Below are 21,562 nucleotides of genomic sequence, written 5' to 3'. Positions count from 1 at the left end.
TCAAGAGATGTATCTGTTCATTTTTCATCACTCTGTCTTTTAATTTGTGATGACATCATGGGTGGGAGACATAAAAGAAGATACCAAGTCTTCCTAGGTTTCTTGATGCATTGGTGCCACAAGTCAGACACACATACTCTTTTGTCTCCAGTTAGCTCCTTATCACTTTGGAGAATTGTGCTCTACCTCCACACTAATAATGACTGTGGCTTTAGGCCTGTGAATCCTTTTTCGTTTGGGATGATGTGTGATGATTGCCTGCCTCACAGTTCCAGACTGTGAAATCATGTCTGCTGCTGCCTAGCACAGAGCAATTCAACTCAACAAAACCACCTTTTTTTTCCTTAGTACACTTACCCTTGTAGCCCTGTCACAATAACTCCTCAGTAGTCTCATCTTTTCCCAAAAAAGCTCCAATGACCTCTTTGGCAGCTGTTTAAAGTCAAGGATTTGGATGACTGGACACTTGAAGAGGAGAGAAAAGCCCATAATGTTAGGGTTGAGATTGATCTATGATTTACAATTAAAATCAAGTTAGGCCTTACGATGGCCTAATACTTTCAGTAAAAGCAAAAGGGAAAAGATGGCAGAATACTGAGACCTGCTCTTTTTATAAGTATGTGAGAGCGGCGGAATTGAATCTTCCTAAGGCTCTTCTTCCTGGCTGATACTTGCCTGCCTATTGTTTCTCTTAACTCCATCTTCACCCTCCACCTTCTGCCAATTCTCAAAGGTCTTGTCTGTTTTGTGGACTTCTACAAGACAAATAGCCTATTCAGGGATAAGTATTTATGCAAACACACCTTTCAATTAATAACTTTCTTAAAAGTATTTATTAATAATAAAAATGAAGAAATAAAGCAGAAAAATACAAGATTTGCAGGTCATGCACACCCCTTGAGCATTCTGAGATAGTAAAGGCTCTCTACACAAAGAAGCTTTGTTTTGTTCCTTCTCTTCTAATTAGCCCTTTGCTTGCCTACTCTCTCCACAACTTCCTCACTTGTTTATAGAGGAATTTCTGCCTCCCCTGCATCTAAGTGTCTAGTTTTTCCGCAGTTACTGTGACTTTTTCTAGAAGGAAGACAAAAGTGTTCCTTGTTCTCTTCCCACCTGACAGAAAAGGAACCCCAAAGTTGTTTCACAATCACCATCATTGCCTTCTACTCATTCTGAGGCAATACAACAGGTTTTCCTCGTGAGTTCCCAGCTTGGGATAGGGAGAAAGCTCAGTGCAATTGCCCAAGAGTCAGTAACCTGCCTTGGGCACATCATGAACCCAGTAGTATCTCGCAGGGACTTGACCAGGATAATATTTGCAGGACCAGAGAAATAAAGAGGAAGACTTGGAATCAGAGGGAAGATGCTGTAAAACTAGAAGTCCTACTGCTAACATCTGCAAAAGTAAGAATTCTAGTGTTAATATCTCTGCTATTTTGCTGGTTAGCCCATTCTAATGATGCATAACTGGTATCTGTCCTTCGAGGATGTTAAGGTTAGTTTTTTGGCCAAAGGGAAAAGGGATGTACATCCTGCTGGTTCTGCTCCATGAGAAGCCCTGCAGGTCAATAGCAATGTTTCTATTTTTCTTATTATTAGTTCTTTAATGTAATTGTTATTAGCAAATGCATTCATATTCTACTAAATTAAGTGCCACATCACAAAACAGGCCACCAGACTGGTTCATTGTTACATTTTTCAAATGAACTCAAACACCTGCCCTGAACTTAAATACCAATAAGCCAATATAGATTTTGCATATGAACCAGGCTTTTATGAGCACTTTTGGAAATCTAATAATTCCTAAATATTAGGAAGAAAATGCAGCTTACTGAAGCTAAGCCTGGTCTAGCTTCCTGCTGGATTTTATTTTCCAGATATGCAAAAACAATGAAGTAGCACACAAACATTTTTAACTGAAGGAAAAAATACTATTACATATATAGTGCTTAACTACATTTTTATGTTACAATAGGAAGGATTTTCTCTCATCTAGTTCTCATGACATACATTTGTTGTACTTTCAATTAGGTGTATATTTTCCCTCTGTCATGAGTGGAAAATAACTGAGCTGAAACCACTCATGGCATCAGAGGATAAACATGTCTGCCCGTATTCATAAAAATGAAGCTGAAGGACTTGGTTTATCCTAGAAGCTTAATTTGGAAAGTTACTAAAATTATATTAGACAAGTTCTGGATCATATTTCAGAGAGGTACAAGGTACAGCTTATTTAGAGAGGACAGGTCTTTTCATCTTATCTGTTATTCACCACAAATCCTGCTTTTCTAGGGAAGTAACAAAATTTCACACTTCCTATCAACCACTCAGGAATTCACACACTGTGAGGGTGAGGGTTCAGCTACAGAATTTAAAACTTTATTTTTGTCCCCTCATTACCTTACTCATCTGATATACAGTGTTTTCAACAGTAACTTACCCTTTTTCCTGCTGGGAAAAGAGAAATGCCACAGTTCTTTTTGTTTGGTGGATTTTGATAAAGACATAAAATTCAGTTCCATGACACTAAGCATGCACTATCATCCTTGCAAAGGCTGATAATAACTAAAAGCAGCAGACTTTTCACTTCTACTTTATTATGCACACAGCTATTGCAGTCTCAAAGAGGAAGTAGAAAATTAAGGGATTAAGTTGACGGGAAGGGAAATCATTTATGTGGTGATGTGATTCTACATTTGAGGAGAGTCAGTGCTTTGTCTACAAATGGCCTTGATATTTCCAAAACCAATTTTGCACTCTGTGGGTAACTAAAGATTGACCTTCAGTGACACGCAGACTATGGCCTCAAAAAGTGTGCTGGGAAAAGGAGGGGATGTTTAATGGCAAGAATTTGTATCAGAATATGCAAGCTCTGCAATGAATTAAGGAAATCACTTTATAGTAACTGTTTTACTTAAGTGGGGTCTCCCAACTCCATTATGGTTACATGACACATTTTTCTACTGTACTATATATCCTATAAGTTGCTGAGATATACTAAACACAACCTTACATTAGCTAGATTGAATAGTGCCAGCAGTGAAACCTTGGGCTGAGGACTGCACAACAAACTTATTTTAAACAGAAAAATAAGAGCCAAGTCCAATGAGATTCCAGTTCTCCACCGTCTCTTCTTTGTGGGAGCCATTAGCGGGATGACATGGGTGTAGACACTCTTCTACACTCAGATCTTACATCTTTATTTTCCCAGAAAAAGTGCAAGTAGCGCTTACACTACTTACTGAGAAATCAAGGAGAGCAGGGAAAAACACAAGAAAAACAAAACTTTTTTTATTAAAAAAAATATAATTGTGAATATCATTGCAATAAATAATTTTCACCTCTGTATGATCCTCCCCAAAAAGCTATGTATCTAGCAAAATGTAACATAACAATAACTTAAGAAATGGCATCCAGGAGCATGTTTCCCCTGCATTTCTAAGGTAATCACACATATCACATATATCACGTGTATTTCATGTCCTAGAAGTAAGAAGGTTTTCTTTCTTCTTTTCCCAAGATGAAGAAAAAGACCTCCAAAACAAAAACTCTTCTTTCTGAATGTATAAATAGTTGCACTATCCCCAAATTGTAAATCAGGAGAGTAATGAGCAGTAACCAAGTAGTGCCAGCTATATCGCAAGGAATTTTAATTACCAAAACTCTTTTAAGAGAAAGAGATCAAAAAGTTCAGTATTATTTAATTTCTAAACCATAGTTGCCAAGAGGGTTACAGCATTTTTTTCAGGCTTAGCTGTGAGCATCTGGTATTTTAAAGACAGAAAACGCCCTGTATGTATGGTATCTTGTCTTGTTGTACCATTATCTTTTATAAGGATCAAAGTATTGAAAAAAATCTTCAAAAGCTGGAGAACAAAATCTCTGCAGGTAACTGAGAGCTCAGGTGAGGAAGGAAAAAAAAAAATTCTAGAAGATGACCTATCAAGAACTAACTATGAAATTCATGATAGTCATAGACCTAAAGTGCTTTACCTTAAAGACATTTTCAATGAAATGTGTCTTTGAAAGACACATTTCTCTTTGTGTCTCTTTGAAAGACACATTTGCCTAAACTTGTAAGGTGAAAACTTGGATATTTAAATAAATACCTCAGTATTTAGTCCCATATACAGAAGCCTGAATCCAAGGACTTTTTATGCTATAATTATCTTAACTTCATTGGATTTTTTCCCAAATTACAACAATTAGAAGACTGCCATCACACAATAAAAACAAAAAATTAATATCCCCTTCAATAGATAGAACACAGAATATCTGAGCTGTCAGATCTTCACCACAGAGGAAAGAATCTTCCCCTGCTTTCTCTATCTATGTCTTCTCAATCTGCATATCTGTAAAAGGAAGAATTATATTAAATAATTATCAAATTATCAAATTACTGAATGATGAAGTCACAAAACAATTCATGGGTTTGGGCCTCTTTCCTAGAGTTTGGAGGTACCAAAAAAAATGTCCTTCATTGTCCAAATTAAAGATCTAAATGAAATTAGTTAAAGGATTGAACAGAAGATGATCATGGGAGGAAAGGAAGTGGTAGTTCAAACACATTGGTGGGAAGTGCTCTTTAGCAAATACAGTGACATTTCTATTGCTTAGGTTCACTTTTCTTTTAAAAGCTTTTTAAATTCTTTCAAACACATTCAGTGTTTGATCTGTCAGTATCAGTATCAGCATATACTCTGACTCTTTAACTTGGAGATCTATACCTGCAGGACCAGCAGGCTTATCTGTAAGTTTACTGCAGTGAAGTGTTGCAGGGAACGATTTGGGATGTAATTAGTGCAAATGCTCTAGAAGTCAGCAAGAACACGAAAGAAAAACCTCAATAATTTCACCCTTCTGTTCCATGCCACAGCATGTTTCAGAGATTTCAGAAATTTGGTCATACATTTTCTTGTTTTGCCAAGACAGGATCTCACAGCTTGAGACTTGCTCAAGTGGCTGTGATGGGTTACTGCCTCCTTCCCCACTGTGTGTGAGCAACTGTTTCTATAGCAAAAGTGTGAACTAGAAAAATAGACTGATTTTGGTTATAACTCCACATCACATTTTCCTTTGTATGTCTTTTCTGTTTTAAAAACCAGATTATTTGATGTAACAAACAGTACACACTGAGTTATGACGATGAGTTTGTAAGACAGAGAATGGGAGGTTGTATTTGTCTTGAAGGCTCTGTCTTTTGAAACAAGGGGATAAATAAACCAGCCATGAGTCAAGGCTCTGATGACCACGGATGATTTATGCTGTGTATAATTTGCTATTTTTTCCCTTTGTCATTTATACTTACATTTCAGCTGTCTTCAAAAGAAGTGTCTCTGCCATCACATGTATCCTTATCTTTTGATAGCACTTTAAGCAAACAACATAAAACAAATAACAGTGAGCACAGCTTAAACTTTTCAGATAGTGATAAATCTTTGCTAAAAACTGCCATTGCAGGTTGCCCAGTGACTAAGTGACTTAAATGCAGAGCAGGAGAACCAATTAACACCAAATGCTGTGTCCATTTGGGCAAGTATTCTCAGGATAGGTTTTCTTAGGAAAAACCCAAACTGCCAGTATGAACTAATTTTCACACAGCAGTCTAATCTGAGGTGGTGTCCAAATAAAAGCATACAACAAATTAAAAATAAATCAACCAACAGCCATCATGAGAGACAACAAAATTATTTTAATCTCTTCTTTCCCTTTTAATCTCTTCTCTCCCACTGTAACCTCTTCACTCTTTCCTTCCTTTTTCACTGTCATAGTGCTACTGGCATTTCACTGAGCTTCACTCATAAATAGCACCAGTATCTCAACATGAGGAAAAAAAAACTGTTAGGGAAGCTAAAGCTTATTCTTGTGTTTCTCTCAACAGGGCCAAACCCTCTGTCATGAATATTGTGACAAAGACCCTCCAATGCACACTGTAATACTGGAGAAAACACAGGACCATGCCAATATGGTTCAAATTGCAGACAGAGTTTGCACACCAGGATGTGGTGCCATCCTGAGGTATAAGTTCCAGGGAGCATGTCCCATCCTATTGCAGACTTTCCAAAACACAGCATACCGTTCTGTCCTTTTCTTGTGCATATAAAGAGTGCATCTGCTTCTGGAATAAGTACGCTTTTTTTTCATATTTTCCTTTCAAGAAGCTAACATAGTAATAAAAAACCTGTCTTCAATTGTAATTTATCATTGTTACATAAATAGTATAAAAGCAAAATCAAAGTTGAATTTAAATCCCCATATGGTTGTCACCATTACAAAGTAAATTCTCAAGCAATTATTTCCACAAGAATCACACTGAGATTTATGCCATATATACATACTTTTTATTGATGAACTCGACACAGGTGTTCTATTGTCCTTATTTGCTCTAGCTGAAAGAAAATAGAAGAGAAAAAAATTCAAAAAGAAAACAAAATACTTACTTTAGATCTAATGGGGAGCTTAAGCACACTGTTGGGAGAGGCACATTTAATGTAATCTTTGTTTCTCAGAATACGAAATTTCTTCAAAGACTTGAAAATAAATTCTTCAGTGGCCCCAGTCTGTCCATTTCCTTTCCAACTTCCTTTCCTTGTTCCTAAGTCAGAACTCCGTTCAATCTATACACTTACATCACTGGAAAATACTTGTTCAAAGGGTTTTCCAATGTGTATTTTCACCCATAATTTTAACATATCAGACAACATGGAACAAAAAGAGGATCACCTTCTCAGAGCTTTTTTGGGGGAAAAAAGCCCATATTCCATTTCTTTTCTGAAAGAATCAATTATCTGGTCATCTGGGACAGCTTGGATTTTAAAACAAAAACCTGCTGGTACTGCTTTAGTTTCTGAATCAACTTGTAGTTTATCACACACACACACATGCATTATATCTAGATATACACATATAACATAATCATGACAATCATATACATGTATCACATATACACCCAATAATAAATATTAGTCAGGCAGCATGGAAAACTTCTGACTTTCACTGAAATCCCCAGTGGGAACCTTTTGAGAAGTCAAGGATTTTGCTATCCCTTCTTCCTCTTTCATGTTCTGCTCCTATTAACATCATGTTCTTAGGACAAGTATATTCTTATACATGCAGCGTTATCTACAGGCCTTCTGCAGTCTGTTAGTATCACCTGCAAGCCTATTAAACTTATGAACACTTCTCCCATGATATGTTTCCATAGCATCCCCACCAAAAAAAAAAAAAAAAAAAGTAACAATACTTTTTTCAGGGTAAGCAACAAGTTTCAAACATTTATTTTGTTTATTTTGGGGGCTAACCATATTCTTTTCACACTCAGATACTCTAAAACAGATTTATACAAGTTTTGTCTTTGGTTATCTCAGAAGGAAAACCAAATTATTGCCAAGGCTTTAGTTTTTCAACATACTGTGATGCTGAAAATGTCCTATTCAAGGTAGTGAAGTGAACTGAAGAAACTGAAAACCTAGCAAGGGAATTAATCAAGTGACACGAAGCCTGAGATGGAATATTCCCTCTTGTGAAAAAAATCTTTCATACTTAACACCTTGGACATATAGCTTCCTATGCTGTCCACAGTTTTTACAGTATTTTGACCAGAATAAATATATATATGTAGAATTCATAACAATTGGATCACTTTAAAAAACACTCAGTCAGAGTTCAGTGAAATTTTTCAGAGAATGCAAGGGAAAAAAACCCTAAAAAACCTTCAGTACCCTGCCTGCTGATAGTATTCTGGTCCCCTGTCAAAAGGGAGGACATTGAATAGGAAACTTCCATTTTCAGTAGGTGAATAAACTGCACTTTGAAGTTTGAATAGATTATACACTAAACTTACTGCTGTATATCGTTATCTATAACAAAAATTAACAGACATGCAAGGGCACGCGATTTGTGAAGGGCTAATAACTTGTTCCACTCTATTAACTTGCTAATATTTAACTAAATCCAATTAAAAAAAAAGAAATAGTTTATGTGCTAAAAAATTTAGTTATTTCTGGACAAAAGATCTAAGGCAGACTTTTATTCTCTCATTCCACCTCAGTGAGGATGAATTAACAGAACAGATTAATAATAACTGAATGTTCTAAAATAAATAACTTAAATACCTTTTCTTATGCAGAGCATAAATAGAAGCCCTGATCCAACAAAAGCAGTAACAATGAGAGTTGCTCCAACAAAGCGTCTATTCTCAGTCCACAGATTGCCATCAGCTGAATCTTCAAGAAAAAGAAGTGGGGAGTAAGACATTACATAATTGCATGAGCTCCTCTCTTTCTCTTTCATTTTCACCATATTAATTTTGCTATGAGCAGTTCAGACATGATAACAGCATTATAGATTGTGTCTATGGTCAGGTGCTCATGATGCACTTAAACATACTTTGTTCAAATAAAGGAAAAAAAAAAGATGGAATATGATAGAATTAACAGGGTTGGAAGAGACCTCCGAGATCATCAAGTCCAACCCTTGATCCAACCCTACTGTGATATCTAGATCATAGCACTGAGTGCCACATCCAGCCTCACCTTAAAACCTCCAGGGATGGTGAATCCACCACCTCTCTGGGCAGGCCATTCCAATGCCTCATCACTCTCTCTGTAAAGAACTTCTTTCTAATATCCAACCAAAACCTCCCCTGACAGAGCTTAAGCCTGTGCCCTGTTGTCTTACCGGTGATTGCCTGGGAGAAGAGAGCGACCCCCACCTGGCTGCAACCTCCTTTCAGATAGTTGTAGAGAGTGATGTTAATATTTGTCTTTGTTCCTTGCATTCCATGTGGTAGTGCCTTTGATTCTCATCACACATCCTGCTTGTCACCAAGGATGTGTTATATCTAGTTTGGTTTCCCATCAGGACTAAAGGAAAAAGCTAATTGAGAAAGAGAACAGGAAGTCCCTTTCATCTGGTAAAGCTCTGAATGCAAAGTATAAGTGGTCTCCTTGAATCCCAGAGGCTTTTTTTGTTAAAAACAAACTTGCCTACTGAAAGGATGACCTGGCTTTCTCACTCTCGCCTGCCTGTTGTCAACCCTTGTCGAGCCCAAAAAGCGTGCCAGAACAGGTGTTTTTAGAAATAGGTGATGAACAGCACCAGGGAAACAACCTGACCAAGTAACAGTCTGATGAATAGAAGTATTGTTGTTTGAATCTCCAATCTGGTTGAAAGTATATCAGGCTACAATGCAGAAAAGAATAATCAAAAGCAAAAGCAGTAGGGGTGCAGCCCAGGTAAAAGGTCTAATGAGAATCTGTATTACTCTTCTTCATTCATGCATTTTCCTTCAGTCTAGACTTTATGAGGAAAAAGAACCTGTGTGCAATTAGTTAAATTTAAATATGCTCAAGGCAAAGGTTGTAATGGCAAGCAAAGACCATACGTTTCTAATTTATTTGACATTAATCGTCAACAAAATAGAATATTTTTGGAAGATGCGTTTAATTTATATGAGAAAGTTTTATTTTCAGTCTCTGAGCTAAATGTCTTTCAAATAATGAAGCTTTTTTAATATTTAGACTTAATTTGCATATAACTTCAGGTCATGCAAAATTCCTGCCCTTGAATTCTGACCCTACATTCATTATGAACATGTCAGTATGATGGAAGTGTATATTAATAACAAAACAACACAGGTATTTCTTTTTAGACTTCTCAAAATTAGCAAAGAGAAACAAATCATGGTTGATTCAAGTGGGACAAAATTGCATAGCACCTTGAAGTGTATTACCATAAATGAAATTTAGAAATGTTACCTGCTATGTGTAAAGTGGCAGATGTATTTTCTTGCAGCTCTTTATTCCAGAATATACAGTAAAATATCTCATCAACTCTACTTTTGATTGAAAGGGTACTTGTCACACAATACAACTGATCCCTTCCAGTTTCGTAACTTGTGTTTGCCTTGTCAGTCAGATCTTCATGGTCTCCATTTTGCCATATCACTTCAGCTTCTGGGTATCCTTCAGACTGACATGTCAACTTCCATTCGTTGTGTCCTGTGCTCACCACTCTTTGGGTTATAGTTCTGTAAGGAGCTAAACAGATGGAAGAAAATGATTATTGGTAGGAAGCTAGAAGAACAGCATATATTAAATGCAACACACCTTTTCTTTATCCCCATCCCCCAGGGTCAAGTTTCAGCTTGGCTTTGTCAAATAATACCCTTGACAGGAAAAGTAAATATCACTACAGTGTCTGTGCACTAGCTTTAAGGTCTTTGTACTGTCTAATAGATTTTGCAACACCATTCCTCACTGGGGAAATAAAGGACAGAACGTGGATTCAACCTAAACAGAAACACTAATTTATACAGCTGCACAAGCACTATTAGGCAGCTCCTGTCTCTGGAGAGGTTTATTTAACTACTAATCCAGATGTGTCTTACTTCAGGGTCTCCTCTGAAATCTTTTAGCAGAATTAGACAGTAGTGAACCTCTCTGGTAGTAGCACACTCACCCTTAACTTTCAGGTGGATTGTCTTGTAGTCAGCTCCCCTATAGCCAATAATACAGTGGTAAATGCCTGCATCTCTGAGCTTCACATCAGTGATCTGAAGGAGAGACTGTCCCAAGTTCAGATTCTCTTTCAGCAATTTTATTCTTCCCTTAAAGTCACTGTGCTGACTTTTGAAGTCTTCCTCTCCTTTGAGAAGTACATAAACCAGCTTCTTTAACTCATCTTTCTTTTCCCAGCTGACACTTAACTCTCCGAACTTTAATTTCCCATTCACTGGAAATGTGCATTCCATGGTCACATTGTCCCCATATTCTACAGTGTAGAGTGACTGAGGAGCTTCAACAGTGAATAAAGCTGAAAAATAAAATTTGGAAGAAAACTTAGTTTTCCAATAATAAGCCTAATCTTTGAAGTCACGTCTTACCATATCCATGGGAAATTTTAAGGACCAAAGTTATTTGCTCTGTTCTGAAAAGTTGAACACTTTGGCATGCACTTGTATAAGTCTGGGACAAACTGGGCTACTTACACCTCCAGACACCTGCTTTGTGCATACACATAGTGTGATGCTTTACTAAAAATAGTTGACTGTGTGTGTAGAGTCCCTCAGGTGTTGTTTTCAGAACAGTGCCATTGCAACAGGCAACCGTTAGTGCCTAGGAATGTTATACATAAATGTTTTTGATTCTACACACAGTGCTAAAGAATGGTGCCAACGAAACCTTTTGTGTAATGCAAAAGGTGCCTTGTCTGAAATGGTGTCTATGTTGGATCACTGACATAGATTTCAACCTGGCCCCATATGAAAATGCATATATCTAGTTTAATGTAAAAGCATGCTGAGATCTTTTTATGTAAAACATTAAGGAAGAAAAGCCAAATGGTAGCACCTGAAGGAATACTGAGGAATTAGCATTTCTGTGCTTATATGTGGAAAGAAAACATACTCAAACAGTTCTACAACTTGGCTTCTTACCATTGAGGAAATTCCAGTAGAATAAAACTATATACAAAAGCAAAGGCCATTCCATGATGTAGACGGAATCTAAAATGAAAAAATAATAGACATGGACAAATATAAATACCTACTAATTTTCTAATTTGAACTGTAAAATACACTTTATAGTCAGTCTACACAGGGAACTGGGCAGAAGGCACTGAATTCCACTGTAGTTGAAAACAGGACAAAATTGCACCCAGTAGATAAAAAAGGCAGAAAGCTTCCTGCATGGGTCCAAAATCCATGCAAAAACCAACTTATTTATTTGCTTTAAACATCTCTCCTTCAATATGTCAAAATATATGCTTTATCAGTTAAACATAGGTTTTATTCACATTATAAAGTATTTATTAATGTCAATTCATACACCTAACCTTCACAAACCCACTGATTTTGGTGTGTATTTTAAGTCAGAACAATACTAGTATCCAGCACTGCCATAATTTTTCAAATTACTGCCAAGAAAAATTCAAACTCACTTTAAATCTTTCATGAATATAGAAAACTGTAGGATTTTATCTAAATAAAGTCCTAATTTTGGATACCCAAACAGTTACAAAAATAAGGAAAGATTGGCTTCAACTGTTTTCTAGTGGTAGCTTCAGAATTTGCATAGGAAATTAGACAATTGCAATGACCATGACATTTCCTAACCCATGAATTCTATCTGGACCACAACTCAGCCATAACCATATTTGATAAGATAGTTGATCTTCTTTCTCTGATTGTTAACTTTAAGATGATAATAAAGCGACAATATTGTCCTGAATCATAAGACACCTGTGCCTTTACAGTGTCATGGCTTAAAGGAATTGGACACCTCATAAGAATTTGATTCAAGCTACTTCTTTTCCTCTCATTGCCGCTCTCTGATGCCAATAGCTAGTTTACAGAAGGCAAAACATAAGGAGCTGAGAAAGGGATTCTATCTAACACATTGTTAGGCAGACATGAGCAATTACAAAAGCATGTAATAAAGGAAAAAGACAAAGATTCTCAGGGTGAAAGATCCAACTTATTGATAAATCTTAGGCTTTTTAGTGTGATTAGTTACCAAATTAATTCCTAAACCATAATTTACGAATTAGTGCTTGAAAGCACTAGCAAATTGCTCCCTAATTCTATGGGTTCCCAAGAGTTTCTGGTGATGTGTTTACACTGGGATTCCTCTATCATGATGCCACCGCTTGAGTAACAAGCACTCCAGACCACCAGCTAAGCTCCGAAGTAAAGCTTCACACACAAGATAGAGGCATACTGATCTCACAGGTGTCCCATGATCACACTTACTCTGGAGACAAACCTGCAGAAGAGCAAGTCACTGGTACTGGGTATTGGTATGCACTCCCCATGTTGGAATGACCAGAGCTGTAGCACACTCAGACCCAAAATACTTTCTACTTCTTATTTTTTTTAAGTAGAGGCTGTAGACTGCAAAGAACAAAGCAGACTATTCAAAACAGCAGACTGCTCGGAATAAATATCATGGGCACTACACGCACAATTCCCATACCCATGCATGCAACCTAAATCCACCCTTTTGTCAGGAAATCTACATGGTGGCATAAACTCCAGAAGAGGTGTTTTGATTAACTCCTAGAAGACATATGACAGGTTAGCTTTTATGGCTCTCAGACCCATGTTTATGTCCTGCAATTGCTGAAATTTAATTATTGTGCTTTCTTTCATTGCAGAGGAAAATAAGCCTTACAAGACAAAAAAGAAGTATGACTATTACTTACAAATTTCCTCAAGACTGAGAAAGTCTGCTGCTGTACTCAATTTTTCACTTTCAGAGAGAAAAAAAGTAGGTCCAGGTAAAATCCAAATGCGCATAAAAAAAATCCACTGCAATAACCATTACAGAACCTTCTCCTGTTTCATGCTGAGGCAAGAAGGATCCTCTGTTTGGATGGGTTGAAGCAGTTTGAAACCTTGATGCCAATCAAAGCTCTTTACCAAATCTATCCGCTTGCTATTTTTCTTACAGGACCTACCACAATGCCCCTTCTTTCCTCCTGGAACTTCTGACAATTATGGCAAATAGTTTGATAAAAGCAAAATGTATTCACTGTGCAAAATGCTCCTCAGTATTGCTACTGCACGTTTCCTTCACAATCAAATGAAGAAGAGAGGAAAAACAGAACTACTAGTCAAAAGACTTCATGTGAGAGAACTTAAATATTGATGTAACTCCACCTACTTCTTTAAGAAACTTCCCCATTATTGGAAAATTCCCCACTAGGGAAAATTCTGTATTGCTCACAGTGATTCACTGTAACCAGAGACAGTAATGTTGGGAAAATTAGTACCTAAAATACAGTAGTAATCTCAGGCAGTGGCAAACAGCTGCTAACAATGACTAGACATTTCTACACAACTTACTTACATCTTTAAAGGTCATAGCAATAAGAATAATGTAGGAATAACAGGAATATTGGGAAGAGCATTTGCTTACTCTCCTCTGGTAAGGACAGATACTCTCTCCCCAGGATTTGAGCACAGTGAAGGCCCCTTGCCTTGCTACTGTGTAGTGAAAGCAAAGTTGTTAAGCCTATGCACCAGCTTAGCAAAAAGCAGGGAGCACTGCCTTTTTAATTTTCTTGATTCTAGAAGTCTTTTGAGAATAAAGAAAAAACCCCAGGTATTAGAAGCCAAAGGAGGTACTCACATTAACTTGTGGACCGCAGTGGGAGAACCAGGTGCACAAAATACAACTTCAAACTTATGCTTCGGTGTAAGCTCACTCACTTAGATTCTCCTTGCATATCACAAAAAAGGGTCGAGGTTCTCCACTTGACAACCCACTCAGAGTATCTGTCATGGAAGCAAAAATACGTAATACACAAAACTGGTTAACCTTTTTACTTGATGTGTGAGATGAACATGGAAACAGTGGTATATAAAATAGTTCAATGCAACACTTAGGTTCTCACAACCTGAAACTACCCTCAGGAGGTTGAGGGGGTGGATTTTCGCACTAGGTGAGACTGATGAATATTAATTTCCACTGATTTTTTGAGTGTGAGCTTTAAAATAGGTTTAATGATATTGTCTCAGAAAAAAAAAATGCAACAAAGAGACACTGAAACATTTGTAAAACACTGTGAGACAACAGAAGCTCCTAATGTAGCTACCTCAGTGTCGGGGATTTGGTTTCTACTTTACCTTTGCTTACCTTTTTCCACTTAAGTGTTTAGTAGCAAATAAAAGACCAGGACAGATGGGGTTTCTGTTTGGTTTTTGTTTGTTTGTTTAATTTTGCTTCATACACACGCACTCTCATATACGTACACACATACGCCTACATGCACACAAACACATTTTACAGCACCGTTCTGTTCTGCGGCTGCTGAAATTTGTTTGGGATTGTTTGTTGTTTTTTTTTTTTACCTGTTTTGCAACAAGTTTCCCAGACAGCTATCCCGGTCCTGCCTGTCACCGGGCATCCTCAAGCAAAGCAAATGCTCTCATGGAGAACGTGCGGGAGAAGGATCCGGCGGCCTTGCACGCCTCCCTGGGGAATTAGCTCCGTGCAGCACCGGGATGGAGCTCCCACTGCCGACAGCCCCGCGCTCGGGGGCTCCTCGCTGCCTGGAGGGTCCTCCCCGCCTGGCGGCTCCTCCTGTGTAGCAGCTCCCTCGGCCCGGCCTCTAGCTGGACTGCCTGTGTCACACCCCGGCCCCGAGCCGGGTCTTCCCTGCCCGCCCCCGGTGCGGGATCGCCGGCGGTGGCAGCGCCGGGAACTCCTCCCGGCTGCGGCCCCTTCGCGGAAAGCCGCCCCGGAAAGCCCCGGTGCCCAGCTCCTGAACCTCGCTTCAGCCGGGGCGGGACACGGAGTGAGGGCCATTTGTCCATTCCTGAGGGACGGGCGTTGTAGGAAATGAAACCAAAAGCAGCACCTACGCCGCCTCCCGGCTTGTTCTCTTCGCTTATCGGAAGGAGACGTACTGGGAGCGAACAGCACGGGTCGTCGGTCAGGCATCTGGCTGCGTGCTTTTGGTTTTTCTTTCTTTCTTTTTAACATGGTGAAATCATATTCTTCACTTCCCAGAAAGATGACTTGCTACTTAGGTAGCGGATGTGTCAAAGGGCTGGGAATGTGGCTGACGACACAGCATCCCGGAGTCCGGGAGCTACATCCTGTTTCTCCAGAGACAAAGCAGCAATTCAACTTTATTTAAATAACTCTGTTCCACTCCACTTAAAGATCCTGCTGGGAGATAAAACTCCAGTTTAATAACCTGATAATACAATCTGGGAATATGGTGTGGTGTAGGGTTTCTTTTCTGAGGTAATACTTCTTATGTTATAAGCCTAATAAGATCTCTATCATAACTTTAAGAAAGCAACCCTGAAATAAGAATATTAGTCAGGACATTACCAGAGAACCAAGGAGCCACTGTGAGAAGTTTACTCGTGAGTATATTTACAGGGTGGAATATAAAGCAAATACAAATTTGTAACCCATGGCAGCATGCAGGTGGCAGATACGTGTACTGAAGGATGGTAAGGACATCTGAACCCTTGCATTTCCCTGTCTTAAGTATCAGGAAGGACATTCAAACTCCCCTGGTCTCTATGCCCTAAGTATGAGGTACTGCTGCCTGCAATATGTAATTAATGGTTTTGTGGGCCATAAGTGAACTGGTGGTTGAGAAGACACTGGAATCCCTACCTTGAAACCATCAGGTTTTTTGTTGATATGGACAATGCTGTCAAGATGTTTGACAAAGATAGGTTTGATTGGGTTCAAATCTTCCAAATCATGTAATATGAGCCCCTCAGAGAGAAGGATGTGGAATGTTAGGTAATGCAGTACAAGCTCCTCTGAGCCACCCCCCAAAGACCCTCCCCGATAGAGACAATGGGGTCCTGTTGTCCCAGCTGCTTCCACAGGGGATATCAGCACAACAGAGACCCATCTCCACAAGTGCAGAGAAGCACAGAGACCTCAAGGCAGGTGGGAACCCAAAGAAAGGACTCAGAGGAAGTTCATATTTTAATAAGCTTCAAATTGTTGAGCAATAAACATGACATTTATAAATGGCAAATTTACTTATAAAGTTAGTTATAATACATAAAGTTACAAAAGTCACAAAACCAGATAAAACAGTCACAAACCAGATGAGAAGTCTCTTTCCAGTAATAAGAAAAAAATTACTACAAAAACATTCCCGGAATGAAGAGGAAGCTTCTAGTTTATGATAAATGCCTTAGTTAAGAAGATTAGATAACACGGGGACTTATCCTGTAGCAAACAAAAAATGCTGTGTCAAAGCTAAAGGTTTAACTTTGCCCTGTGTAGGTGCTTGGATTTTCAAAGTTGTCTAAATATATTCACACATTTCCTATTTTCAGAAGTCAAATAGTAAAACAAACCACAAAAATCTTCAAGGAACAAATCACCTTTTTTTTTTTTTTTTTTTTTTAATTAACATAAGGTATTAGATTTGGTTTGTTTTGCTGAACACTTACTCCTAAAATAAAAGTTATCTTCACATGTTAAAAAATAATTATCATGGGGTTAAAAATGGCTTACAGTCATTTGTGTTTACAGTCCATAGACTTCTAGCATACTCCAGTGAAAATGCTATGGTAAAACAAGGAAATTGGCTTGCTAAATACTATGAGTTTAGAGCACTGATCTTCATTTCTTTCAAACTACTTCACTATTTTGATTGTTAGATTTTGGAATTTAATTTTGTAGATAATGTTTTCAGTTCAGTGGAATCAATCAGTCAAACTGATACAGATGTAACCTGTTTTTCGTATTCTAATTCTACAGGCTGTCTCTAGCATGATATGCTTTCTTCTTAATATGGATTATGAAACTGAAGTGGATAATGAATTGGTTTATACCTAAATCATTATGGTAAAATTCAAACTGATGCATCCAAGTGTACTACATACAAAGATAAGAGGAAGAATGCTTGCTTTCTTTCAAACATTTCTTCTGGTTCTTATTCTGTGTTCCTTTTTCAGAATGTAAAAATCACATTTAACTTATCCAATAAACACCTGCATTGGCACAAATTATAATTATTTCCATTTTTAGTTTACTCAACTTATTTGCTTTAGTGCCACATCTAAAATTTCCAAGACCTAATTATTTCTGGACCAACTTCTTGTGGAGAAAATACATCTTATAATTTAAGTATTTTTTAAAAGATGACAAGAACAAAGGAGACACAACTACCTGGCTGATGGCTGCCAGCTTGGCACTAGTGTAAAATATCTTTATGACTGCACATGGGTCTTCTGTAATGGCACCACTACCTACAGCTTTCTGAAGTAATAAAATACTGCTTGCCTTCAGAAATGCCAGCAATTTAACAGCACCATGTGCACAGCAATATGTGATGCTGTCTGATTTTTTTCTGTTGTCTCCATACCTGACCATCTCCTGACCAACTCGGAACTGGAATAGGACAGGCAATGTTCCCCAGTGTGGTGCTATGAGTATTGAAAACTTAAGTGAAACCAGTAACTCAGATCATGTCTGGAGCAGCAAGTGGGTTTCAGCAAGGAGAGACAAGACCTCCAGCCCCTGTTGCAAACAGGTTCCTCCCCAGTGTCTGTAGTCTGGTGTGGCTCAAACCTGTCTCCCCTCTACGTGCCTAAACCACAGTAGTTTCTTATGCCCTATTGAAACTACTCTCCATTCTCCTATGCTGCTTCTTAAATCCTTAATCCTTTCTCAAGAAACTAGTCCCATTTCCCGAGCAATCAGCCACAGTTCCTGCCCCATCATCACAGAATCACAGAATATACCAAGTTGGAAGCGACTCAAAAGGATCATCAAGTCCAACTCCTAGCACTACACCCATCCCCAGGAATCATATCCAAATGCTTCTCAAACTCTGCCAGGCTTGGTGCTGTGAACACTTCCCTGATGAGCCTGTTCCCGTGCCCAACCACCCTCTGGGGAAAGAACCTTTTACTAATATCCAACCTAAACCTCCCCTGTCACAACTTCAGCCTGTTTCCTTGGGTCCTGTCACTGGTCACCACAGAGAAGAGATCACTGCCTGCCTCTTCTCTTCCTCTCACAAGGAAGTTGCAGATGGCCACAAGGTCTTCCCTCAGTCTCCTCCAGGCTGAACAGACCAAGTGACCTCATTATATTAACCCCTCCACAGAAACCAGACCTCTGCAATAGAGAGATCTACCAGAGCTTCAATACAGAGGTCTACTGCACTCTGAAACACCCTTCTGCTCAAGAAACTTGGACAGACCCAAATGGTTTTCTTGGCAGCAAGGGACTCAGTGTGTAGAGGTGGATGGTAACTTTGGTAACCTGCTTTGAAGGAAAATTTAATTCTCAAAGATTTATCAGGGAGAGACCCATAAATCACAGTTTTCTCTGATGAAGTCTAATTGTAAATGTGTGGGGCAATAAAAAGGGTTTTTTCAAATATATTAATGGCAACAGGCATCATAGAAATATCATTGGCTCATTACAAGATGAAGATGGTCACCTCACAAACAAGGACAGAGATAAGAGAGAGGTGTTTCACACTCTCTTTGCCTCAATCTTCAACATGGATGATGGACCAAGGGATCTCATTGCCCTGAGCTGGAGGACCATGACTGTGAGAACAACCAACTCCCAGTCGACCCTGAAACTGTGTGGGATCTGCTGCTCCAGCTGGATCCTTACAAATCTATGCGGCCTGATGGGATTCATCCCAGAATCCTCAAAGATCTGGTTGATATCACTGCAAAACCTCTCTTGACGATTTTTTAGTGGTCATGGGAATCCGGAGAGGTCCCAGCTGACTCGAAGCTGTTAACATTGTCCAGATTTTCATGAAGGGCAAGAAGAAGGATCCTGGAAATTACAAGCCTGTCTGTCTCACTTCAGTGACTGGTAAAGCTGTTCTGGGAAGTATGGAAAAGCCTGGAAGACAGTGCAGTCATTGGTCAGAGCCAGCATGGCTTCATGAGAGGAAAGTCCTGCTCATCAGACCTGATTTCCTCTTATGACAGGATATCCTCCCTCCTTGATCGAGGGATGGCGGTTGATGTAATCTTTATGGACTTCAGTAAAGCTTTTGGTATGTGTCTCACAATATCATGTTGGACAAAATGTCCAGGGCACAGCTGGATAAACACATCAGTTCAAACACAGAGAGTAATAGTGAATGGGGTAACACCAGACTGGGGACCTGTCACTAGTGGGGTTCCACAGAGCTCCATTTTGGGCCCTGTGCTCTTCAACGTCTTCATAAATGACTTTGGATGCAGGACTGGAAGGGATACTAAGCAAGTCTGAAGATGACACAAAAGTGGGAGGAGCTGTTGACTCCCTCAAAGGCAGGGAGGCCCGGTAGAGAGACCTCGACAAATTAGAGGACTGGGCAATCATGAACTGTATCCAGTTTAACAAGGGAAAGTGCCGGATTCTGCACCTGGAATGGGGCAACCCTGAATGTCCATACAGACTGGGGAATGAGATGCTGGCAAGCAGGGTTGGGGAAAGGGACCTGGGGATCCTGGTCAGTGATGAGTTGAATCTGAGTCAGCAGTGCCCTGGTAGCCAGGAGGGCCAACCATGTCCTAGGGGGCATCAGGCAAAACATCACCAGCCAGTCAAGGGAGGGGATTGTCCTGCTCTGCTCTGCACTGGGGCAGCCTCACCTTGAATATTGTATGCAGTTTTGGGCACCACAATGTAAGAAAGATATTAAGCTCTTAGAGAGTGTCCAAAGGAGGGCAGAGAAGATGGTGAAAGGGCCTTGAGGTGAAGCCGTATGAGGAGCTGCTGAGGTGTGTTCAGCCTGGAGACGAGGAGACTGAGGGAAGACCCCATTGCAGTCTGAAACTTCCTCCTGAGTGGAAGAGGAGGGGCAGTCACTGATCTCTTCTCTGTGGTAACAAGTGACAGGTCCCAAGGGAAAGGCCTGAAGTTATGTCAGGGGAGGATTAGGTTGGATATTAGAAAGAGGTTCTTCCACCAGAGGGTGGTTGGGCACTGGAACAGGCTCATAAGGGAAGTGGTCACAGCACCAGGCCTGACAGAGTTCAAGAAGCATTTGGAATATACTCTCAAGCACATGGTGTGACTTTTGGGAATGGCTGCAGGGCTAAGAGTTGAACTCGGTAATCCTTTGGGTCCCTTCCTACTCAGCATATTCTGTGATTCTGTGATTCTGTGAAGAAATATCGTCAGTGGCTGCCGGTGCAGTACTGCCATCTTATGCAGATCGGGAGTATAGCAAGAAATTTCTCCTCTGGAACTCTGCTCCATGAGAGACCCACAGAGAAATTAAATACTTTTTTAATACTGTAAAAAGTTACAGGCATTTTCAAAATATCATTTAAAAAGTTCAAGATCAACTTACTTCAAGGTAAGCCTTGAAGTTAAAATGTTCAGAAATTTTCCACAATAGAAAAACTATTACTTTTTCCTTAGTTTTCTCTCACTTTTGCTGTGCTGGTAAGAAAATGAAAAACAGGAAAAATGGGAAGATAGCTGTCTTCTCAGTCTTTCTCTCTCTCTCTCTCTTTTTTTTTTTTCCCCCCAAACCAGAACTTTTTCAAAAATATTTGTATTTAGGAAATAACTATTAGCAAGAACAACATTTGGAGGTCAAGACATCAGGAGATATAATATTTAAAAGTAATACTCACTACCTCTGAATCTTGAATGAGAAGACACTATTTCTGGAAAAACATTGATTCTTGTGGCAAGGGGAGATGTCAGATTTCTCTATGAAGTGCTGTTCGAGGTTCCGTATATCTTCACAGGATCATGTTTGAAACTTTAATTTGATACTCTTTAGTGCCAAAAGAATTCTGGGAATTCTATCCCTTATTAGTATCACTGTTTTAAAGTTAACTGACAGAGCATAATTCCTGACTCAACACTTTTACACTTTTTCAATTATGAAAATTTAATTTCTTTGGGTATCAAAACCAGCCTTTGGTTATGGATGATGATGCCATGAAAACCTTCTGACACATGATGAAAGGCAAAGCGAGATAAGAAGCATGCAAAGGCATTTTTAATTCCTTTCCTTGCTGATTTATACTTAGTACCTGGATGCATCACTCCCGCGTTGTGAGCCTGCCAGGGCCTGCGTGTGCACTTCTAGG

At 39.2% G+C, this 21,562-nt stretch overlaps 1 protein-coding gene across 1 annotated transcript; it reads right to left on the bottom strand.

Annotated features, from left to right (window-relative positions):
* Positions 1-3,325: 3,325 nt before the first annotated feature.
* On the bottom strand, positions 3,326-15,110 carry CD274 (CD274 molecule). The gene is made up of 9 exons (XM_050328531.1): positions 14,855-15,110; positions 14,133-14,278; positions 11,438-11,506; positions 10,462-10,815; positions 9,759-10,040; positions 8,115-8,225; positions 6,339-6,389; positions 5,309-5,370; positions 3,326-4,352 (listed from the first exon to the last, which is right to left on the bottom strand). Exons 3-8 carry the CDS (start codon positions 11,490-11,492, stop codon positions 5,312-5,314), a joined length of 912 nt encoding a protein of 303 aa, XP_050184488.1. The 5' UTR covers positions 11,493-11,506; positions 14,133-14,278; positions 14,855-15,110; the 3' UTR covers positions 3,326-4,352; positions 5,309-5,311.
* Positions 15,111-21,562: the final 6,452 nt, after the last annotated feature.

Source organism: Myiozetetes cayanensis, unplaced genomic scaffold (genome assembly GCF_022539395.1).
Source record: "Myiozetetes cayanensis isolate MyiCay16 unplaced genomic scaffold, myiCay2020 scf4, whole genome shotgun sequence".
In the NCBI taxonomy this organism is placed as follows: Eukaryota; Metazoa; Chordata; class Aves; order Passeriformes; family Tyrannidae; genus Myiozetetes; species Myiozetetes cayanensis.
This window is presented reverse-complemented; position numbering and strand designations above follow the sequence as displayed.

What these genes read in the sequence shown, in the direction of transcription:
- CD274 (XM_050328531.1), bottom strand. Translation starts at nt 11,492, where the DNA reads ATGGAATGGCCTTTGCTTTTGTATATAGTTTTATTCTACTGGAATTTC. An exon ending in CTACTGGAATTTCCTCAATG is followed by an intron (nt 10,816 to 11,437) that starts GTAAGAAGCCAA and finishes TTTATTTTTCAG; the next exon opens with CTTTATTCACTGTTGAAGCT. An exon ending in GTCGAGTTCATCAATAAAAA is followed by an intron (nt 5,371 to 6,338) that starts GTATGTATATAT and finishes GTTTGCTTAAAG; the next exon opens with TGCTATCAAAAGATAAGGAT.